This window comes from Phyllobates terribilis, unplaced genomic scaffold (assembly GCF_046119375.1).
Source record: "Phyllobates terribilis strain yellow unplaced genomic scaffold, ASM4611937v1 Scaffold_11__3_contigs__length_659146591, whole genome shotgun sequence".
In the NCBI taxonomy this organism is placed as follows: Eukaryota; Metazoa; Chordata; class Amphibia; order Anura; family Dendrobatidae; genus Phyllobates; species Phyllobates terribilis.
In genome coordinates, this window is record NW_027362771.1 from 483,198,528 (window position 1) to 483,222,424 (window position 23,897).

General features: G+C 42.4%; 1 protein-coding gene and 1 long non-coding RNA gene across 3 annotated transcripts in view; one reads left to right on the forward strand and one right to left on the reverse strand.

Moving 5' to 3' along the window:
- The window catches only part of IQCH (IQ motif containing H), a 131,113-nt gene that overhangs the window by 68,125 nt on the left and 39,091 nt on the right, over positions 1-23,897 (forward strand). For both annotated transcript variants that reach the window (XM_073653455.1, XM_073653456.1), the window contains exons 13-14: positions 4,699-4,971; positions 16,366-16,557. In XM_073653455.1, the coding sequence (XP_073509556.1) occupies positions 4,699-4,971; positions 16,366-16,557 (465 nt within the window). The remainder of the gene's footprint in view (positions 1-4,698; positions 4,972-16,365; positions 16,558-23,897) is intronic.
- Positions 496-23,897, reverse strand: part of LOC141166612 (uncharacterized) — a 104,499-nt gene continuing 81,097 nt past the window's right edge. Inside the window, exon 4 of the long non-coding RNA XR_012251331.1 lies at positions 496-2,103. This is a non-coding gene — a long non-coding RNA (uncharacterized lncRNA). The remainder of the gene's footprint in view (positions 2,104-23,897) is intronic.

Here is a 23,897-nt window from a genome sequence, read left to right on the forward strand (position 1 = left end):
TCATATATTTGTAAGTGTAAGATGTGAAATTGTTACTGGTTGTGGCTGCTGCCCACTAGTGGTGAATAGCTGTGCTGCAGCTTCACACCAAGTCTGATACAATGCTGATGTTAGATGCTGAATAATATGATCTCAATATCCTATTATGTGGAATATGCCACATTGCAGTCATACCATATTTTATCAACTTGGCAATTGTTTTTGCAGTCTAGCATATCACTACAGTTAATGCGATTTTCTAAAAAAATCCTTTACGCACTAGGCATTTTTCCTTGTTGACTTATTAAGCTGAAATACATAAAAAAATACATGTAAATTCCTTTGAACTACACTACCTCCTCTACACCCATATGTATTACTGATAACCTAAGAATTGAAACTTCTTATGTTAATGTTTTCTTACTCTCAGATATATATATATATATATTTACTGTATATATATATATATATATATATATATATATCTATACAAATTTAAACACGCTCTCCGGTCCTCACTAACACAGTTTGCTGATTGGTCGCGGCCGCCACCCGCCAAATTTAAACACAGTTTTGCAGATTGGTCGCGGTTGCCGGCCGCGACCAATCAGCGATTTTGGCGGCAAATTTAAACAACGCTCTGCTGATTGCTCCCGGTCGGCCGCATACATATTCTAGAATACCCGATGCGTTAGAATCGGGCCACCATCTAGTATATATATATATATATTTGTGTGTGTGTTGTGTATATATATATAATGATCATGTGTAATTAATAGTTCTTATTTATTTACCTTGCTTATATAGAATCATATTCCACTGCATTCACAGGCTTCATCATCTCTGTCCCCATTGGGGCTCACAATCTACATTCCCTTATCAGTATGTCTTTGGAGTGTAGGGGGAAATCTCAGAACCCGGAGGAAACTCACGCAAACACGGGAAGAACATACAAACTCCTTGCAGATGTTGTCCTTAGTGCGATTTGAACCCAGGACCCCAGCGCTGCAAGCCTGCAGTGCTACCCACTGAGCTGCCATTATACAGTACATGCTACATTTTATAGAAATTAAAAAGCTGTTTATATATGTAATATTAGGGTGCAGTTTTTCATAGAAGCCGTCTCACAAGCTTACATAATACTGATCTCTTTGGCTTTCTACATGTCAATATATTCTTACAGTTGTGCTCAAAAGTTTACATACCCCGGCAGAATTTTTCCTTTCTTGGCCTTGTTTCAGAGAATATGAATGATAACAACAAAAACTGTTTCTCCACTCATGGTTATTGGTTGGGTGAAGCTATCTATTGTCAAACTACTGTGTTTTCTCTTTTTAAATCTTAATGACAACCAAAAACATCCAAATGACCCTGATCAAAAGTTCACATACCCCAGTTCTTAACACCGTGCAACATCAATGACAGCTTGGTCTTTTCTGGTAGTTGTGGATAATGTTCTTTAATTTCTCAGATGGTAAAGCTGCCCATTCTTCTTGGCAAAAAGCCTCCAGTTCCTGTAAATTCCTGGGCTGTCTAGCATGAACTGTGCGCTTGAGATCTCCCCAGAGTGGCTCAATGATATTGAGGTCAGGAAACTGAAATGGGCTCTCCAGAACCTTCACTTTTTTCTGCTTTAGCCAATGACAGATCGACTTGGCCTTGTGTTTTGGATCGGTGTCATGTTGGAACGTCCAAGTACGTCCCATGCGCAGCTTCCGGGCTGATGAGTGCAAATTTGCCTCCAGTATTTGATGATCTCGTTGTGCATTCATCTTTCCTTCAACTTTTACCAAGTTTCCTGTGCCTTTGTAGCTCACACATCCCCAAAACATTAGCGATCCACCTCCGTGCTTTACTGTAGGAATGGTGTTCCTTTCATCATAGGCCTTGTTGACCTCTCTCGTAACTTTTATGGTTGTGGCCAAAAAGTTCAATTTTGGTCTCATCACTCCAAATGACCTTGTTCCAGAAGTTTTGAGGCTTGTCTCTGTGCTGTTTGGCGTATTGTAGGCGTTTTAGTCATTGTCCACTTTTATTCTATTAATTGAAATATATAACATTTTTTTAGTATCCTTAAATGAGCGATCGGGCCAAGCAGGCACTAGTTGAATGTCTGGTCACATTCTAAATAGGAAAAGGGGGGAGGGAGAGAGAGACGTTCGGAAGATTAAAATAAAAATGCGCTTTAACTTTCTTTTTTTCCATTTCTGTCCCGTGCTATTACATGGTAAGTTTTTATTTGCTCTGATTACCTACCTTTATATACCATTGTTTCCTAAATATTGATCTTCTTAATCAAGTTCAGCCAATCTGATATTAACGAACAAGAATCAGATATCCATTTACTTATCTCCCCCGGAATAAAAAATTTTTATAAACAAATTTGTTATTTTATTTCCCCCCAAACTGGGAAACGTCCATATAAACCAACTTATATATTATGAGAAAGTCTTATCTTTAACCTAGTTCAATAATGTCAAAACCTTCGTCCTGTAGATATACATTTTTTCACAATACATTATTAAGCATTTTCCTTTTAAGCGTGAGTTATTTCTCAAGCCCATCCTTTCCAAATAAGTATACAACCTGTGAATAATATTAAATTGAGTCCAATTATGTTTTTCTCTATATAGAAGCTTATTTTTTATATATAACTTTTCAATTATTCCAGGATATAAGCTCCCAGTTACCATTTATTTTTTTTTAAGGTTTTTTTTCACTCTTAATTAGAAGGGGGGAGGAGGGTTTGGGATTGTGGGTGGGCAAGCGTTTTAATTAGAATGCATTTTTTGTCATTGTATCATCAGTATTTGAAATTCTCTATTGGATTGTATCGGTCTTCTTATAGATAAATAATATTACACTGTGTATATGTGTGTGTGTGCATCAAAACTATGAATTAACACATGTGGAATTATATACTTAACAAAAAAGTGTGAAACAACTGAAAATATGTCTTATATTCTAGGTACTTCAAAGTAGCCACCTTTTGCTTTGATGACTGCTTTGCACACTCTTGGCATTCTCTTGATGAGCTTCAAGAGGTAGTCACCGGAAATGGTCTTCCAACAATTTTGAAGGAGTTCCCAGAGATGCTTAACACTTGTTGGCCCTTTTGCCTTCACTCTGCGGTCCACCTCACCCCAAACCATCTCGATTGGGTTCAGGTCTGGTGACTGTGGAGGCCAGGTCATCTGGCGTAGCACCACATCACTCTCCTTCTTGGTCAAATAGCCCTTACACAGCCTGGAGGTGTGTTTGGGGTCATTGTCCTGTTGAAAAATAAATGATGGTCCAACTAAACGCAAACCGGATTGAATAGCATGCCGCTGCAAGATGCTGTGGTAGCCATGCTGGTTCAGTATGCCTTCAATTTTGAATAAATCCCCAACAGTGTCACCAGCAAAGCACCCCCTCACCATCACACCTCCTCCTCCATGCTTCACGGTGGGAACCAGGCATGTAGAGTCCATCCATTCACCTTTTCTGCGTCGCACAAAGACATGGTGGTTGGAACCAAAGATCTCAAATTTGGACTCATCAGACCAAAGCACAGATTTCCACTGGTCTAATGTCCATTCCTTGTGTTCTTTAGCTTAAACAAGTCTCTTCTGCTTGTTGCCTGTCCTTAGCAGTGGTTTCCTAGCAGCTATTTTACCATGAAGGCCTGCTGCACAAAGTCTCCTCTTAACAGTTGTTGAAGAGATGTGTTTTCTGTTAGAACTCTGTGTGGCATTGACCTGGTCTCTAATCTGAGCTGCTGTTATAACCTTAAATTTCTGAGGCTGGTGACTCGGATAAACTTATCCTCAGAAGCAGAGGTGACTCTTGGTCTTCCTTTCCTGGGGCGGTCCTCATGTGAGCCAGTTTCTTTGTAGAGCTTGATGGTTTTTGCAACTGCACTTGGGGACACTTTCAAAGTTTTCCCAATTTTTCGCACTGACTGACCTTCATTTCTTAAAGTAATGATGGCCACTCGTTTTTCTTTACTTAGCTGCTTTTTTCTTGCCATAATACAAATTTTAACAGTCTATTCAGTAGGACTATCAGCTGTGTATCCACCAGACTTCTGCACAACACAACTGATGGTCCCAACCCCATTTATAAGGCAAGAAATCCCACTTATTAAACCTGACAGGGCACACCTGTGAAGTGAAAACCATTTCCGGTGTCTACCTCTTGAAGCTCATCAAGAGAATGCCAAGAGTGCGCAAAGCAGTCATCAAAGCAAAAGGTGGCTACTTTGAAGAACCTAGAATATAACACATATTTTTAGTTATTTCACACTTTTTTGTTAAGTATATAATTCCACATGTGTTAATTCATAGTTTTGATGCCTTCGGTGTGAATGTACAATTTTCATAGTCATGAAAATACAGAAAAATCTTTAAATGAGAAGGTGTGTCCAAACTTTTGGTCTGTACTATATATATATATATATATATATATATAAATGTTAGATAATACATGATATGGTCACCCTTTGTAATATGCATCCCAATATTCCAGAGCTATCTCCACACCACACAGTTGAAAAGAAAATCCATGGTAACAAGATAACTTTCACCATCCCCAATCTTACTGTGCATAGAGTCAATCTCTAAAACCTATTGCAAACTGAGAAGAATATTAAATATTGCAACGAGATGAAAAATAAAAAATTAAAAGTATTGCAAAAAAAAAAAAATGATTTGCCAGTCTTTTATTTTTCCATGACAGAATCACCACATGTGCCTTTCCACTCTACTCAAGTACAGTCCAATGACTTTGCAGCGCATTCGAAACTTGACTCAAGGCCGGGAGACCTACATTATCGGACGAGTCCCACATATTGATGATCTGACTGTGGCGGATATGCTTGGGGTCCCTGTCCTAGGCGCGGAGCCGGACGTGGCACATCTCTACAGCACCAAGTCGGGGAGTAAGCGGATATTTGCAAGTGCCAACATCCCCACTCCTCCAGGACAGTACGATATCTATAACCAAGAACAGGTTAGAAAATGTGCTAATTATGTAACATGCCCATCTAGTCCTGGAAATGTGTGTGTATTGTTACCCATGCCTCCTTGACTCACTGGTCACTGATATCTCTAGTGCATGTATGATTTCTTGTTTGTTTATTATCATTCTTTTACCTCTATCTTATCATCGGGACAGATTTTTAACACCTGAAAGTAAAGAATGCAGAAACCTTATTTGTTGGGGTATACACATTAATCTATTATTTTCCGGTGTTGATCCAGAGGAAGACAAAAATCAACCCTTTAGGGTACTTTCACATTGCGTTTAGGCACCCGTTCAGTGGCCCCGTTGGGGCTTACGTCCAAACCCCCCCCCCCCCCTTTCCCCAGCAAAACGGGATTTGGACGTATGCGCCGTTGTGGCCATAGACTATAATGGTGCCGATAGAGCAAACGTGCGCTTTGCCATGCATCATTTTCGGTCGTGCATTCCTACTGGAGGCAGAGACCAAGACATAGCAGACTGCATCTGGGTGTCCTCCTTCAGTAGGCGTACCTGCCCAAAAATGATGCATAGCAAAGTGCACGTTTGCTCTATCGGCACCATTATAGTCTAGAGCCACAATGGCGCATATGTCCAAATCCTGTTTTTCCAGGAGTTTGAACGTAAGCCCCAACGTGGCCACTTAGCGGGTGCCTACACGCAATGTGAAAGAACCCTTAAGCCTCATTCAGTCGTCTGTGATTTTTCATGTATCCAAAAAACGGTCCGAGTTTCATCAGTGTTTGGTCAGTGTCAGTTTTTACCATCAGTGTTTTATCAGTGATTTTCATGTATGAATAAATCTATAAATTAAAAAGCTTCTCCTATACATTGTAAAGTTAATCATGGACCGCCATCAGTGATTTTCACAACTCCATAGACTTACATGGGTAATTTTAATCAATGACTTGGATCAAAAACAGACATGTTGCCGTGATTTTTTTTTTTGCAGGTACACGATTCACAATAAAACCACGGACATGTGAATAGTACCACAGACTTTAATGGGTATGTGTTCTATTTGTGAAAAACACAGAACACGTATGTGACTCATGGACATCTGAATGGGGCTTTTAGGGAGTTTTTCATTGTTGTACGAGGTTAAAGCTGCATATCTGGGCTAATATTTTTCATCCTAAGTCATGTGACAAGGCTCATTAAAGGGTCAATATTGACTTTTAGAATTGCTATCCCCTATAGGTGGTGCTAGAGTTCTAGTCCTCTTCCTCTGTGAAGAGGATATTTGAATATTTAGTTTCCCAGAGGAGCATGCATTGCCTATAAGTCTCCTTACACCCGTTTGGCACTCTCAGCAAGGAGAAGCATCAAGCTTTAAACCACCTAGGCAGTGACACAGGCCTTGATAAAGGTCCGGGAAGGACCGAAAAGTAGTCCATAATAAGTATTATTGATGATTTAAGGTGGACCTCCCAATAAAAAGTTTATTCCTAACTGCATGCCAAGGGCCATGATTTACCATTACTTACTCTGAGGATTGAGTGCTCACCCTATACCATTCTCACAAATTCCTTCTTGACTTGAACCCATTAGATCACTTATAAATGCCTGATTATTTTTAATATCAGGGTTTTATCTTTTAAATACCTGAGGCAGAGTGTTTCATAGGTCAACATTTTTTTCTCTGTAGTGTAAAATCTATTTTGGTAATACCTTCTTTCTGTGATGTATGCTCCCATGTTATAGCGACCCCAGGTATCAAAAGAATATTAGACTGCTCTCTATACTAACTATGCTATATTTATACCTAGTAATTAGGTCACCCTCCAAGCCATCGCTTCACTTGAGAATTATTTTAAAACTTTTTTTGGGAGTCAATATTTCCCTTCTTCCACCATATAAAATGCATTTAGCACATTAACAGCCCAGGAAAACAGATGACTATATGAATCTGCAGTTCATTTTGTAACTAAATCATAAATCAATATTTTAACATAACAAAATTATAAATGAGCAATTACCTCCTTACGACATTATGTTATTATAGGACCAAAAAAGTAATAATGATATGTGCACTTGACACCCATAGCTTAATAATAGAACCAATGTATGCCAAGAGTGTCCTTTTTTCCTAACTTATTTTTCCCTTAAAAGGGGTTTTCCCATGAACAAAAGTTGATTTTAATCAATACATCTTGGAATAATAATAATTTCCACAATTGGATGTGTTTAAATAAAATGTTCCTGTGCTGAGATAATCTTATAAATGTGCCCCTGCTGTGTACTGTGTAATGGCTGTGTCTGACCGTACAGGAACATGGTCTGGTCATACCACAGCTCCTGGGCAGGGGAGGAAGCAAAATAGTATACAGATATTACAGCACATGACCACAGCTGATTCTTTCTTTGAAGTAAAACATTGTTTAAATACAGGCAGTGAAATGTTTACCTTACAGAAAGAATCAGCTGTGATTCCCGTTCTGTAATGTCTGTACACTCCCTTTTGCTTCCTCCCCTGCCCAGGAGATGTGGTATGACCAGACCTTGTTACTGTATGATCTGACACAGCCATTACACAGCACACAGCAGGGGCACATTAATAAGATTATCTCAGCACAGGAACATTTTATTTAAACACATACAGTACAGTCCAAAAGTTTGGACACACCTTCTCATTTAAAGATTTTTCTGTATTTTCATGACTATGAAAATTGTACATTCACACTGAAGGCATCAGAACTATGAATTAACACATGTGGAATTATATACTTAACAAAAAAGTGTGAAACAACTAAAAATATGTCTTATATTCTAGGTTCTTCAAAGTAGCCACCTTTTGCTTTGATGACTGCTTTGCACACTCTTGGCATTCTCTTGATGAGCTTCAAGAGGTAGTCACCGGAAATGGTCTTCCAACAATCTTGAAGGAGTTCCCAGAGATGCTTATTACTTGTTGGCCCTTTTGCCTTCACTCTGCGGTCCAGCTCACCCCAAACCATCTCAATTGGGTTCAGGTCTGGTGACTGTGGAGGCCAGGTCATCTGGCATAGCACCCCATCACTCTCCTTCTTGGTCAAATAGCCCTTACACAGCCTGGAGGTGTGTTTGGGGTCATTGTCCTGTTGAAAAATAAATGATGGTCCAACTAAACGCAAACCGGATGGAATAGCATGCCGCTGCAAGATGCTGTGGTAGCCATGCTAGTTCAGCATGCCTTCAATTTTGAATAAATCCTCAACAGTGTCACCAGAAAAGCACCCCCACACCATCACACCTCCTCCTCCATGCTTCACGGTGGGAATCAGGCATGTAGAGTCCATCCGTTCACCTTTTCTGCGTCGCACAAAGACACGGTGGTTGGAACCAAAGATCTCAATTTGGACTCATCAGACCAAAGCACAGATTTCCACTGGTCTAATGTCCATTCCTTGTGTTCTTTAGCCCAAACAAGTCTCTTCTGCTTGTTGCCTGTCCTTAGCAGTGGTTTCCTAGCAGCTATTTTACCATGAAGGCCTGCTGCACAAAGTCTCCTCTTAACAGTTGTTGTAGAGATGTGTCTGCTGCTGGAACTCTGTGTGGCATTGACCTGGTCTCTAAGCTGAGCTGCTGTTAACCTGCGATTTCTGAGGCTGGTGACTCGGATAAACTTATCCTCAGAAGCAGAGGTGACTCTTGGTCTTCCTTTCCTGGGGCAGTCCTCATGTGAGCTAGTTTCTTTGTAGTGCTTGATGGTTTTTGCAACTGCACTTGGGGACACTTTCAAAGTTTTCCCAATTTTTCGCACTGACTGACCTTCATTTCTTAAAGTAATGATGGCCACTCGTTTTTCTTTACTTAGAATTTGTATTATGGCAAGACAAAAGCAGCTAACAGTTTATTCAGTAGGACTATCAGCTGTGTATCCACCAGACTTCTGCACAACACAAATGATGGTCCCAACCCCATTTATAAGGCAAGAAATCTCACGTATTAAACCTGACAGGGCACACCTGTGAAGTGAAAACCATTTCCGGTGACTACCTCTTGAAGCTCATCAAGAGAATGCCAAGAGTGTGCAAAGCAGTCATCAAAGCAAAAGGTGGCTACTTTGAAGAACCTAGAATATAAGACATATTTTCAGATGTTTCACACATTTTTGTTAAGTATATAATTCCACATGTGTTAATTCATAGTTTTGATGTCTTCAGTGTGAATGTACAATTTTCATAGTCATGAAAATACAGACAAATCTTTAAATGAGAAGGTGTGTCCAAACTTTTGGTCTGTACTGTATAATTGTGGAACTTATTATTATTCCAAGATCTATTGATTAAAATCAACTTTTGTTCATGGGAAAACCCCTTTAATACAAAAAAAAATGCAAAACAATGTATGAAAGGTATATAAATCTAACATTAAATGTACAGTAGTATTGGATCCCGCCTCTTAATCAATGAATTCAGGTTTTTCATTTAGTTCCACGGTCACAGGTGTATAATCTCCTGCCCCTCGCCATGCCGTCTGCCTCTACTAACATTTGTGACAGAACGAGTCGTTCTAAAAAGCTCACTTATACCAACGTGGTCCTGTAATAGGATACCACCGGTTTAATAAGTCAGTTACCAAATTTGTTCCCTCTTGAATATTCGACCATCAGCTGTGAATGGTATTATTGAAAAAATGGAAACATTTAGGAACTGCAGCAACTCAGCCACAAAGTGTAGACCACAAAGTTACAGAGCAGGGTCACCGAGTCCTTAAGAATATTGTGCATAAAAGTCTCCAACGCTCTGCTGACCTCCTCCATCATTAATGGAGTTATCCAGTGACGTCACAAGCTGCTGTCTTCCACATTGGAAGTTAGCGGTGCTGATGGCATTATGACTAGTGCACTATCGGTAGGTATTATGCACATGTCCTAGTCTAATGAACAGGACACGTGTGTGTGATACATGGCAATAGTACACACGTGTCAGCAGTTGTGCGGGTTGTAACGTCAACACCTCTCACTTTCGATACGGCAATGAGTGGCTTTGGACATTGCTGGATATCTCTTTAACATCAACAGGAGCTTCATGACATGAGTTTTTATGGTTGAGCAACTGTGTGCAAGCCTTACATCACCAAGAACATTGCCAAGCATTGGATGGAGTGGTGTAAAGCCACCACCGGACTCTGGAGCCGTAGAAACATTTTCAGTGGAGTGACGAATTGCACTTCTTCATCTGGCAGTCTTAGTAGCCCCTTAGTTCCAGTGAAGGGAAATCTTAATGATTCACCATTCAAAAGACATTTTGGCCAATTGCAGCTTCCAACTTTATGGGAACAGTTTGGGAAAGGCTCATTTCTGTCCCAGTGCACAAAGCAAGGTCTATATTGGCATGGTTGGGTGAGTTTGGTGTGGACGAAGTTGACTGGGTGCACAAAGCCCTGACCTCCACTACATTCAAAGCTTTTGGAATTTACTATAATGGAGATAGTGAGCCAGATCCTCTCATCCAACATCTGTATCTGACCTCACAAATGCTCTTCTGGAAAAATGGACAAAAGTTCCCACAGACACATCCAAAAATCATGTATAGATCATGTTATACCTGCAAAGGAGACCAAGTCCATAATCTATGGATTTAGCAGGGGATGTGATAAAAGCTTCTATAGATGTAATGTGTAGGTGGCATACTCTACATTTAGTCCATGTAGAGTACCAATGTGTACGGCATACAGTTGCATATATTGGGGCTATATATTCAGTGTATGGCAGGATGATTTCTGCTAAACACACACCATGTATGTGATTGTATGGCTCTTTAGTACAGAGGACTATCTGACTCAGGATGATATTGTTGCACAGAAGGCATGCTGCTTGTGTGTATATATTGTAAGATAGCTCATGGACACATAGTTGATGGGAGGTATGTATCACAGAGATGGCTGTCCTCTGTGATGTAATCGGGGAATGTTGCTCTAGTGCACCTACCCACTAAGTGGACTGTTTGGTGCATCTGGGGCCGGGTTACGGGTAGTTGGAGAGATGGGCGAGTCTGGCTACCCACATACCTCATCTCTGGGTGTGGTGAACAAGTTATAATGGAGGCTGTTGTTTGGCACATGGTCTGTGTTTGGAGGGAGAAGGCCTCCTGTGTGTTGTTGTCTCCAGAATGAGCCAGTGAACTGGATGCTATCCAGACTGTGTGCCTACAGAACTGGCTAACCAGAGACTTTGCCTAAAGGACTGTTTACTTTGTTTTAGTTGCACTAAAAGCTGTTTGTTTTCCTTTTGCTTTTGACCGGTTTATGAAGTAATAAACCGACATGGACATTTAAACGAAAATGGTTCCTGTTTGCCTCCCGACGCACTTAAGTGAGTAGAAACCCTACAATTGGTGTTAGTAGTGCGGGCAGCATTCCCAGCAGATACGTGTGACTGCTAAAAGATGTACTGCATATCCTCGGTGAAGTCTGCCACAAGCCAGCAAGCGACGCTGGACAAAATGGAGGACCTGCTGAAACACCTGGTCCAGTCGCAGCGGCACCAGCAGGAGACCAACAGGCTGTTGTTACAGCCGATCCAACAGTGTGAACTGTCCACCCAGCGAGGGGCCACAAGCCTGTCCCGTGAAGATAAATGGTTGGCAGGTAACTGGACTACTATACTCCGGGAGTCTGGTGACCCTTGTGAGGGCCACACTTTCTCTCCAACTGATCCCGGGGAAGAAGGTGGGTGTCCGCTGCATTCATGGTGATGCAAAAGACTATGCAGTATCCAGAGTGAACATTGAAACGGCCCATAGTCTTGAGTCCCACGAGGTTGGCGTCGTCCAGGATTTGTTGCACCCTATTATTATAAGCCGGACTTTTGTTTGTTTCGGGATCTGTGGGGGAAGGATTCAGGGTTCGGTGGCTCGGAAATGAAACCCGGTAGCCCTAAAGAAGTATCACCACACCCAGAGTCAGACGGGTTTCTATTCTGTGTCCTTGTGGGGGATGAGGAGGTAGTGTCCCCGGAGACTGACATTCCTGAGTTAGGGGTGACCAGCGAGAATTTTGGGTCCGCCCATCATAAGGATCTATCTCTGAGGGAAGCATTTAACAATTTCACAGTCATATATGGTATTGCACAGGAGCCGGGGGCTGACACAAGATTTCCCTATTTTATGTTGAGTGGGGAGTTGTTGTACCGGGTTACGAAAGTGAGGGAAGAACTTGTGGAACAGTTATTGGTGCCGGGGCCCTATAGACGGAGGATGTTGTACATGGCCCATTCACATGTCTTGGGTGGCCATCTGTGAGTGGAAAAATCGCAGGAACGGATCATTTAGAGGTTCTATTGGACCAGATGTCACCGGGAAATCTTAAAGTATTGCAGGTCCTGCCTTACGTGCCAGTTAACCGCCCCCACCTCTCACTTTTGAAGTCCCCTTGTGCCATTGCCCATCATTGAAATGCCGTTTTAGAGAATTGCTATGGACTTGGTTGGTCCCCTGGTTAAATCTGCTTGTGGGCATCAATATATATTGGTCATCCTGGACTATGCCACATGCTATCCTGAAGCGATCCCCCTGAGAAACTCCTCTGCAAAGAGTATAGCCCACAAATTGGTCCACATTTTTTCCCCGACAGGATTTCCAAAGGAGATCCTGACCGACCAGGAAACACCCTTTGAGTAATGTGATGAGGGAGTTATGCAAGGTCCTGCAAATCTCCCAACTGAGGGCTTCAGTGTATCATCCTCAGACGGATGGCCTTGTGGAAAGGTTCAATAAAACTCTGAAGGGTATGCTGAGGAAGGCCATAGAAAAAGACGGTAAAGACTGGGACTGTCTACTACCGTATCTGTTAGTTCTCTATCCGAGAGGTTCCACAGGTCTCTATGGGGTTCTCGCCATTTGAACTCCTGTATGGCCAACATCCGCGAGGTCTCCTTGATATAACAAAGGAAACCTGGGAAGCCAAAGTCACGCCCCACAGAAGTGTCATCGAGTACGTTGCACTTATGCAGGAGAGGATTGCGAAGGTGATGCCCATTGTAAAAGGACATCTCCTCCATGCACAAGAGGCTCAGGCCAGGGTCTACATCTGGTCAGTCAGAGTAAGGCAGTTTAATCCTGGAGACCGAGTCCTTGTGCTGATTTCTACCATGGAAAGTAAATTATTGGCCAAGTGGCAAGGGCCGTATGAGGTGGTAGAAAAGCTGGGTGAGTTGAATTATAAGATTCATCAACCAGGAAGACGGAAGCCATACCAGATCTACCACGTCAATCTCATCCAGCCATGGCAAGATAGAGAGCCTGTTGAAGCCCCATGCTTGCTGGTGAAACCAGAAGGCGAGGTTGGATGAGTCGCAATAGCGGAGATGCTGACGAAGGCCCAAAAACAGCAGTGTTTGGAATTGCTGCAGAAGAACAGGGATCTGTTCTCGGACTTTCCTGGCTGCACTAAGGTCATAGAACACGAGGTTCTGACAGAGCTACATGTGCGGGTGAACTTGAAGCCCTATCGAATTCCTGGGGCCCGACAAGAATTGATCTCCAAAGAAGTGGATCGGATGTTGAAACTCGGGGTCATTGAGGAATCCATGAGCAGTTGGTCGAGCCGGATTGTCCTGGTCCCAAAACCCGATGGCGAATGGAGATTCTGCAGTGACTATCGTAAATTGAATGAGGTCTCTAAATTCGATGCATATAAGATGCCGCGTGTCGATGAGCTGATCGAGAGACTTGGGCCAGCGAGTTATATAACCAACTTGGATTTAAGGAAGGGATATTGGCAGATCCCCATGTCACCGGAAGCCAAGGAGAAGACTGCGTTTTCTACGCCGGACAGATGCTTCCAATATGTCCGGATGCTGTTTGGACTGCAGGGAGCCCTGGCCACCTTCCAGAGGGCCATGGACCGAATCCTTGCACCCCATAATAAATATGCCACGGCATACCTGGACGATATTGTAATCTTCAGCCCAGACTGGGGAAGTCATCTGGAAAAGGTCCAGGAAGTGTTTGATGCTCTAAGGAAGGCGGGGTTTTCAATAAACCCAAAAAAATGTGCCATGGGGAAAGAAGAAGCCAAATACTAGGGATATGTAGTGGGTAGAGGCGAAATCAAACACCAAATCAGTAAAGTGAGGCAATCCAAACCTGGCCAAGACCGCTGTCGAAAAAGCAAGTTAGAGCCTTTCTGGTAATCGTGGGATACTACAGGAGGTTCATCCCAAACTTCGCCATGATGGCCGCACCCCTGACTGACCTTCTTAAGGGGACAAAATCAGGCATGGCCAAATGGACTGCAGAGATGGAAACGGCCTTTCAAGAAATGAAAGGGGCTCCGTGTAAGCAACCAGTTTTGGTTGCCCCCGACTTCAAGAAAGAATTTATACTCCAAACAGATATCTCAGATGTCAGTTTAGGAGCAGTCCTTTCCCAGGAGATACACAGGGAGGAGCACCCTGTCTCTACCTGAGTAGGAAGCTGTCCTCGTGTGAAAAGATTTATGCTGTCATAGAAAAGGAATGCTTGGCCATAAAGTGGGCGGTGGACATGTTACGGCACTATCTGTTGGGACGAAAGTTTAAATTGGTATCGAACCATGCCCCACTCAGGTGGATGAGGGAGAAAAGGGGGAAGAATGCTAGAGTCACCTGCTGGTTTTTAGCCCTACAAGATTTTAGCTTCCATGTGGAACATAGAGCTGGGAAGCTACATGGGAATGCTGATGCCCTTTCAAGAATCCCCTGTCAAGTAGTAGAAGGTGCCAAGCCCCACGGCTTTAGGCAGAGGGGGGAGGTATGTAAGATAGCTCACGGACACAGTCGACGGGAGGTATGTATCACAGAGATGGTTGTCCTCTGTGATGTAATCCGGGAATGTTGCTCTAGTGCACCTAAGCACTAAGAGGACTGTTTGGTGCATTTGGGGCCGGGTTACAGGTAGCTGGAGAGATGGGCGGGTCTGGCTACCCACATACCTCATCTCTGGGTGTGGTTAACAAGTTATAATGGAGGCCATTGTTTGGCACATGGTCTGTGTTTGGAGGGAGAAGGCCTCCTGTGTGTTGTTGTCTCCAGTCTGAACCAGTGAACTGGATGCTATCCAGCTTCCTTTTGCTTTTGACCGGTTTCTGAAGCAATAAACCGACACAGACATTTAAATGAAAATGCTTCCTGTATGCCTCCTGACGCACCCAAGTGAGGAAAAACTCTACAATATATGTATGTATATACATATATATATATATATATATATATATATATATATATATATATACATACATCTGACAGAACATAAAACATTTTTTTTCTGCAGACATGTTTGTAACCCATCAGGGAAGGATTGCCAAAATTGCATTGTGTGAACAAGGTATAAAGGAATAACTTTTTGATGTCGTGGTAGGAATGTACAGTTCTTCCTTGTAGGCAAAAAGGACCACTCCTCTTGTTTCCTAACTTTCTGTTGCCCATAGAAAGGGTGAGCCACATACAAATGTCTCATCCCCATTGTAAAAGGAAGATGAAATCAAGCTGCCATGACTTCCCACCTTCACAGGTGCTATCAGTTGTGTCTGTGTGAGGGAGGTAAGGTAAAAATATGTTGGGCCAAAAGTACCTGTTAAATATTAAGTCCGATATTTTTTACCTTATAATATATTACAGTAAGACCAAAACCTAATGGCCAAAACCCCGACCACATGACGTGGCCATTGGCCACATGAGTTTTTGGGTGCAGCCAGTGGCCATCGGGCTGTGTGGTCTTACCCTTAGACCCAATGTATAGTTCCTTATTTCTTCATTTAAAGCTATCATACCAACAAGTGTGAATACCACACAGGACATGGTGAAATGGTAGTTTCTTTTGGCGGTTACAGAAAAATTAATAAAATTAATGATAATGAGGCTTTATTAAGGAATTGCTGCAAAACCGCTGCATTTTGCTGTGAGTTTGTGTTAATAACTTCATTAATTTGACAGTAATTTGACCGCAATAGTAGTCAGGCCATCCCGGGGGCCGTCTTTGTATCTGAGTGAAAACAGTACTGGACTGACGTAAAATTGTGACCTGTGTTTCTACATGAGTGGCCACCATTGGCCATACACCCTTGACAGCCGCTGTCCTCCATCACTAATATTTCGAAGTGTTTGATCTGATATGTGAACTTAGTCTTTTTAAGATGATGGGCTTTTTAGAACGACCATCTATTTCTATCTACCCCATTGTCCACTTTTGTGTACACCCATCCATATTATATCCTACCACTGATCTATAGCATTGCTTAAGACTACAGAAACCTAATATATTATGTAACACGAAAGTGGAATGATTCCCCAACGGTTAAATAAACTCAGCTCTGCTATATAAGCCTGTTTATAAACCTATATATGTCATGTTCGCCTTTGTATATTGTCCTTATTGTTGTACGTTATTCAATATGTCTGCATTTCTACCAAATTCCCAGTTCTTCAGTTCTCTGAGCCAACTTATAACCGATAATCTGCTGGTGACCCGCTGGTTGTTTAAAGTGGACAATGAATGTGGCAGCAACGGGAGCGCTTTTTGCGACACTGCGGCCCACCTTCCATGTTATGGCTGGGCAGTGAAGGAGCGTCAGAGGTACAGGGCAGAAACCTGGAAGCAGAAGTGGGCACAGGTGAGTCCATCTTACATGTAATGTCACCCGAACTCCTCACAGATGGGGTTAACAGACCTGCATTGTCAGTAACAGCAGCTTCAAAGCCTCGGGATCCTGCACACCGGCAATGCTTTAATGTCCTGTTATTCCCCGACCTGTTCTGTTCCTTAATGAGGACAATGTAAGAGTGTCATCGGCAGCGGCACAGCCGGTGAACGCTGGCAGGTTATTAAAACATTACAGCATCTTGATGAAAGACTTTCCTGCAGGCTAAGAACGACAGAACAAGACTCCATTCCACTGCGATGATTAGAAACGAGTGTATGTCTCTGAGCGCTAAATTATGTTAATAGTTACAAATTGAGGTATTTGCATAACAGTTTATGATACATAATGACAAGTTCCCCTTTCTCTGTGTGTGTCACATCATTGAGACCTGTGCCTGCGAAAGAAGGATGAAGCAGATAGATGATTGAGAAGCTGGTCTTGTCATCTCAGGCTGGCGCTGTAATCCTGAACACCATGGTCATGGTCACCACTCAACATTGCGCCTTTCGCTTTTTTACCACCAATCACTTTTAAAATATGGCCCCCTAATAGCTGCTAGTGATCTAAATAAATACAAATGCAATGTATCACTATGTGTTTATCTTACATTATATTGGTTCATACAAGGAGGAAGATCGCTTGCTAGATAAATATATTGATACTTGTATTCTCATCAGCTCATATTGATACTTGTATTCTCATCAGCTCATATATCAAAACCAACGACTGTAACTAATATTGTGGAGGTCACCCTTGTACCCCCAAAACATCCCTGACTCGCCAAGGCCCCACTGAAAGTGACCTTTGGTATCTAACACAAAGACAGCGCAGATCCGCGGAAAAGGGGTTGTTGCTGTTCAGAAAATCCCAGTCCACAGGCGCCGTTTGTTCTAAAAAATCAAAATGCACTTTATTGACCATCCCCAGGTCCAGCACTGAGTCTCTGCTACTGCTACCGGTGTCTGATATTGGTTGCAGCACTGACGTCATATCAACAGCACTGCAGCCAATCCCTGAGCACAGCGGCTCTGCCATTGTAGATGAGAGTTCTCCTCTGAGTTCACTGACTGTCAATGTAGCTCTTTGGGATCAGCCAAGAAGGCTAGCCCTTGCTGCCCATGCACATCAGTAAGCCTTTGGCACCCATCATCCTTTCTCTTGTTCACCAGTTGTCTTTTTTGGACAACATTTAGTAGGGAAACAAAGCAAGTGTTGTCCGCTCACCAGTCTTGAGGATAGAAGCCCACCCATGCACAGAATCCCCTAGGCAGGGCAGCTGTCTAATATTCTTTTTTTGGTAGGTACCAACCACTGCATATTACCTACACCACACAACACCTGTCATTTTGGAGATCCTTTGTCAATGACTGCTCTATGGGGGTCCAAATTCAACAAGTCTCATTGACACTTCATAGTGTTGATATGCGGGGGGTCACGGGTGTCAGACCTCCACTGTTCAAAAAATTGATGGCTAGCCTATTTCTAAGGAAAGGCCTTCAAAATTTTTGTCCTGGAGAGCAAAATTAAAAACAATCTCAGTGGGCTAAGAAACTAAGTTGGGGTTTTCCAAATATTATGCCTATAGGTGCTCATATAAACTAAATGTTTTTTGTTTTTTTTCAAAACACAATTGTACTGTACTTAAAACAAACTTTGCATTCATCAATAGTTCAAGTGAATGTAAGTGACTTTGTACTATATCTTATCTATCTTATAAGAGAATTTTTCTTCTTTCTCCACTTATGAGCCTCTTTTCCGCCTACCCCCTGAACTTATCATCCACTATGAAAAAAAAACACCTTTTATTATTTTTATTATACTTTATGGAGAATGGAGGGGGAGTAGGAGTGAGGAGCAGCGTGAAAAAAACAAGCAAAGATTGTGCTGATCTTTCTACCAAGTCTTTTACCCCACCCCAGAACTGGACTCACATCTACACAGCTCAGCACTGCTGTATAATGTCATCCATTCCAGTAAAAACAGGAATTTCTTCTACCTGCGCTTTGTATGAGAGACATCATAGCAACTAGTCTCCTGCCACCAACTCAGAGTCAATTGCAAATTTAGAGATAGAGCCTGCAGGGTGGAAAACTGTCGGAAATGCTGATTTCAACTCATGCAATGCCCAGAACGTGTTATTTCTCATCTACTTGCAAAGGACAGCTTATTTTGAAAAGTTACTTGAAAGTATAGTTATTACCCTTTAATGATCACTTAAAGGGAATCTCAGGTTTTTGCTACCCCATTTGAGAACATGATGTAGGGGCGGAGACCCTGATTCCAGCCATGTATCACTTACTTGTCTGTTTGCTGAAATTTTTTTCTATAAAATCCCTGTTTTATCTGCTGCAGGACTACCAGTTCTGAGCTCTGTATAACTCTGCCCACACTACTAACAGGTAGAAGCTTTCTGTGTACACTATGTATAGGCATAAAGCTACCATTCGGTGGTGGGGGCGGGGATATATAGAGCTCATGAATATATAGGACTACATGTCAGCAGGTTTACTAGTCCTCTAGTGATTATCTTCTGCTGATAAAACACTGATTTTATCAATACTACAACACGCAACCTAGTATCGCTGGAATCAGGGTCTCTGTCCGTACATTACGCTGTTCTTAGATTAGGTAGTGAATTAAGTTTCTTGACCATGTACCGGATTAAAAAACCATGGCTACTTCTGAAAATGATACGACAACTGTCATCCATTATATCCATTATACTGTCATCCATACGTGGTCCAAATAACTTCAATTGAGTTGGGTAGTAATTGTAGCTGCACTACACTGATGGTACAAATTATTAGTGTTTTACAGAATTTTGGCACTGTACTTGTCTAAAGGTCTGTTTACATGTACCGACCAAGGGCATGATACGACCACTAATGGGTAAACTTTTACCGATCGGCGGTCGTTTGATTGCTTACACTAGATCACTCAGTTTGCATAGGCTGCCATGGTTCTTGGTAGTGGGAGCCCCGTTCACCCAGGACCGTGCTCTTCCGTGAACGATGATCTCTGACACTGCGCAAAAGATCATTTCACCCGACGAGCGAGTGTTTTGCTTGTTGATCAGGTGATCGGCAGCCTGTTTACTCTGCAAAATAATTGTGTAACGATTGTTTTCAACAACGCTTGATCACGATTATCTTGCAGTGTAAATGCCCATTAAGGAAAAGAAGGTGAGAAAATTTTGGCATAAAAAATAAAATCTAAAGTAACCAACTAAGTGACAAAGGAGTCACTGCATTTAGTTTAATTCTAAATTTAGGAGACTATCAATTCATCTGTCCCATTATAAACATATTTTTAAAACGTCTGCAATTATTTGATATTTTTTAGTGTAGCGCCAACATTTATCAAAATACTAAAGACTAAGTGTTGCAGACATAATTATTTTTGTCTTGATATGTTCCACCTGTTTACACTGTTGTACTACAACCGATAAATCCCATGGTGCTGTACAGCCTACCTCTTCAACACCTCTCTTACCCCCACCTCCCATCTTTTGTGAGCAGGCAAAAAAGGGTTAAGTAATCTTTCTCACTGTGGGGTTTTGGCTGCATTCCCCATATCTAGGGCAGTCATCAGACTCCTGCTGTTCACTGTGTTCTGCTGACAAATGACGAGTGCGAATTCCTTATGGCATCCCCTGTTTGCAGGAAAATGAGATCAGACTCAAGACAACAGACCCTCATGCTATTCCTTAGCCAAGCTGTAAGATCAGGAGATGGGGGTCCAAAGAGTGACCTGCTTTAACCCCAATATTTCTATAAGGAAGGTCCAGCGCGTGTATCCGTCGCTGCGCGAGATGATTGACAGTAAAGATCTAAAATAATATGCTGATCACAATGGCAGGGTGTTAATCAGTTATGAATATCCCCCTTTAAGCGGAACTGTCTGGAAAATGAGCGTTAAATGCTTATTCTTATGAGAACCTTGCCCTGAGGGGCTGCATTTAAAAATCTATTGTTCAGAGCAACTCTCCCAAATGGGGTCTTCCCAGCAGCGAGGCATTAGCACATCATTCCCAAATCAGCTTGCAAAGAAATATGATGTTTACAAAGCTCCACAGACATTGTATAATCACTATATCTTAAACTACTACTATTTGCGCTAAATATTGATACAAGAGTCGCCAGAGTTAAATAGATGGTATGAATTAACCCTGTAGACACCAGACTCTCCAGTAATGCGCATATGTGTGTGGGGGGGTCTAGATATACAAAGAGTTGTAAGCTAGTAAATCAAAGGAGACATGAAAATGTATGAAGACAAAGATGTATACTTAGCCGCAGTGATCTATTGGGAGGTGGAGACTGATAATAATATCATGAAAAATGATATAGCAATAAAGAAAATGATAGAATAACGCACAGGGCAATTTAATAAGCTGCAATATAATATCATGTAGAGCAATGTGTTTGTGGGCCCCCCAGGTATCAATCTCACGTTCTGCTCACTATTGATTTAATTCACTTGTATCCCTCCGTGTTAATTTTTCATATGCTTACAAAGCAACCCTTTGATTTTCTGTCACTCGTTAATTACACTGTTTTGCCATTAAATAGAAGGCTTTGTGTAAACTAATTACTAGGTAATCATCGTCGACCGCGAACGCGCCGCTTGTACCTTTTTATTCCATCCTACAAAATAAAAAAAATAAAAAAACATTTCACCGTCTGCGCTCAAGCCCCCTCTCCACTTGCAATCATTAGCTCCTACTAATTCACAGCGTTACTGCCGAAGAGAGGGGGACTTGTAATTGTGGCCATATCAGTACTGTTAATTACCGAAGTAGAACATTGAAATGATGCCAAGGACCATTGTTAGAAGCAAATAAAAAAAAAATCACACACAGACCAAAAAAAAAAGAGTTTGAATGTTATTTTCACCATCTGGGGAGCAGAATAGAGAAAAACAGCAAGGAAACAGCAGTGACAAAATATCATAGCTGCAGCTCCAGGCCTCATAGGCCAGATGGAGGGATGAGATTCTACACCATCAATTGGATGCGGAGGGCCAGGTTCCAGCAGCCGAGCTGTGACAAGTGAAGGAGACGAGCAGAGATGTGCAATGTGTTTTTATAGGACCATCGTTAACTCGTTTTATGCCAGAGAAGACATATTTCGTCATTCTTTGTCCAGCACCATAAAGCAAAATTTCATAGAATGTTAGAGTTGGAAGGGACCTCCGGGATCATTGTGTCCAACCCCCTGGAGCTATATACAGGAGGGGACCTCCAGGGTCATCGTGTCCAACCCCCTGGAGTTATATACAGGAAGGGACCTCCAGGGTCATCGTGTCCAACCCCCTGGAGTTATATACAGGAGGGGACTTCCAGGGTCATCGTGTCCAACCCCCTGGAGTTATATACAGGAAGGGACCTCCAGGGTCATCGTGTCCAACCCCCTGGAGTTATATACAGGAGGGGACCTCCAGGGTCATCGTGTCCAACCCCCTGGAGTTATATACAGGAAGGGACCTCCAGGGTCATCGTGTCCAACCCCCTGGAGTTATATACAGGAAGGGACCTCCAGGGTCATCGTGTCCAACCCCCTGGAGTTATGTACAGGAAGGGACCTCCAGGGTCATCATGTCCAACCCCCTGGAGTTATATACAGTAGGGGACCTCCAGGGTCATTGTGTCCAACCCCCTGGAGTTATCTACAGGAAGGGACCTCCAGGGTCATCGTGTCCAACCCCCTGGAGTTATATACAGGAGGGGACCCCCAGGGTCACCGTGTCCAACCCCCTGGAGTTATGTACAGGAAGGGACCTCCAGGGTCATCATGTCCAACCCCCTGGAGTTATATACAGTAGGGGACCTCCAGGGTCATTGTGTCCAACCCCCTGGAGTTATCTACAGGAAGGGACCTCCAGGGTCATCGTGTCCAACCCCCTACTCAATGCAGGATTCACTAAACCATTTTTTCTTAGTATCCCAAGAACATGCCGGTATATACCGTATTATCCCCTTTGACTATAATACCGTAATTTTCAGTATAAGCATACTTAGATACATTTCTAAAAATTAGCGCAGACAGTAAATTTTCGTAGATAGACAATAGGAACAATGTAGTTGCATTATTTTTATATGTGACTGTTGTGCCACTCTTTAAAGGGGTTGTCCACTACTCGGACAATCCCTTCTGGATCCCTATGTCCCTTTTAACATAGCCAGTATTACATTTTCTGATTAAACTAGACTAGGTAACAGGATTTTGCTATGGTGAAATGTTGCATGCTTGATCGAGCAAGTTATTTTACCCAAAATATGCATGCTATGTGATTTTTGCGCTCATTTGTTGACAAAATATTTAAAGAGTTCCTATCTAGTGATGAGCGAGCGTGCTCGCCACTCGATCGCGCATCGGGTGCTTGGGTACACACCAAGTATCGCAGGTGCTCGAGTCTCCACCCCACATGTGGGGATTGCCTACCATTCATGGGAAATCCCTGCATGTTTATTGGCTGTCTAACAGCCGCAAAACATGTGGGGTGGGAACTCGAGCATGGCGATACTCGATGGGTATCCAAGCACCCCGATGCGCGATCGAGTGGCGAGCATGCTTGCTCATCACTATTACTATCCTTTCAACCAAATCTTGTACAAAGCATAATTTTGCTATTCTCACCCCCCACAATATGCTGAAACTGCTTTTGGTGCAAATACCAGTCTAATGTGTCCAGGAGCTGTCTCCATTATTTTGCAATCCACTCCTTTTCAGTGGGCGTTTCCTCTTCACCATTGTTCTGCCAGCACTATAGGACCTAGAATTTCCTTTTCCCCACCTCCCGGCAAGGATTTCTCCGACTATTGTCTAGTGGATTGCCTGCCCTGAACTGAATGCCTGCCTCTCTGACATGCAGCATGACAAACAGGAGCGCTGGAGCAAAGGGGCAAAGATCTGCCCCCACTTTCCAGTAACCTGTCTTGGGGTCTCTGCTTGAGACAAATTACACTTTTACAGCAGTAAGATAGTAAAGTTAGACAGAAGGGAGACCCCTAGTGGCCCGCATTTTCTTGTGATTTTTCTGGGGTAAAACAACATTATATATAAATAATTTTTAGATTGTTTATGTATCACATTATCAGTCTATGAAATTAGATAAATTTGTCTGAAAGTGCCGAAACCATTTAATTAAATATCATACTAAGGCTAAGTTTACTAAGTTTGAGCTTGTGCATGAATGGGAAATGTTAATGACATGTACGCCTAATCAGTACATATACAGTTTAATTAGCAAAATGTACCCTAAAAGAGATGTCACAGGGTGAAGAGGGGGGAAAGCATCAAAGTCTTCAG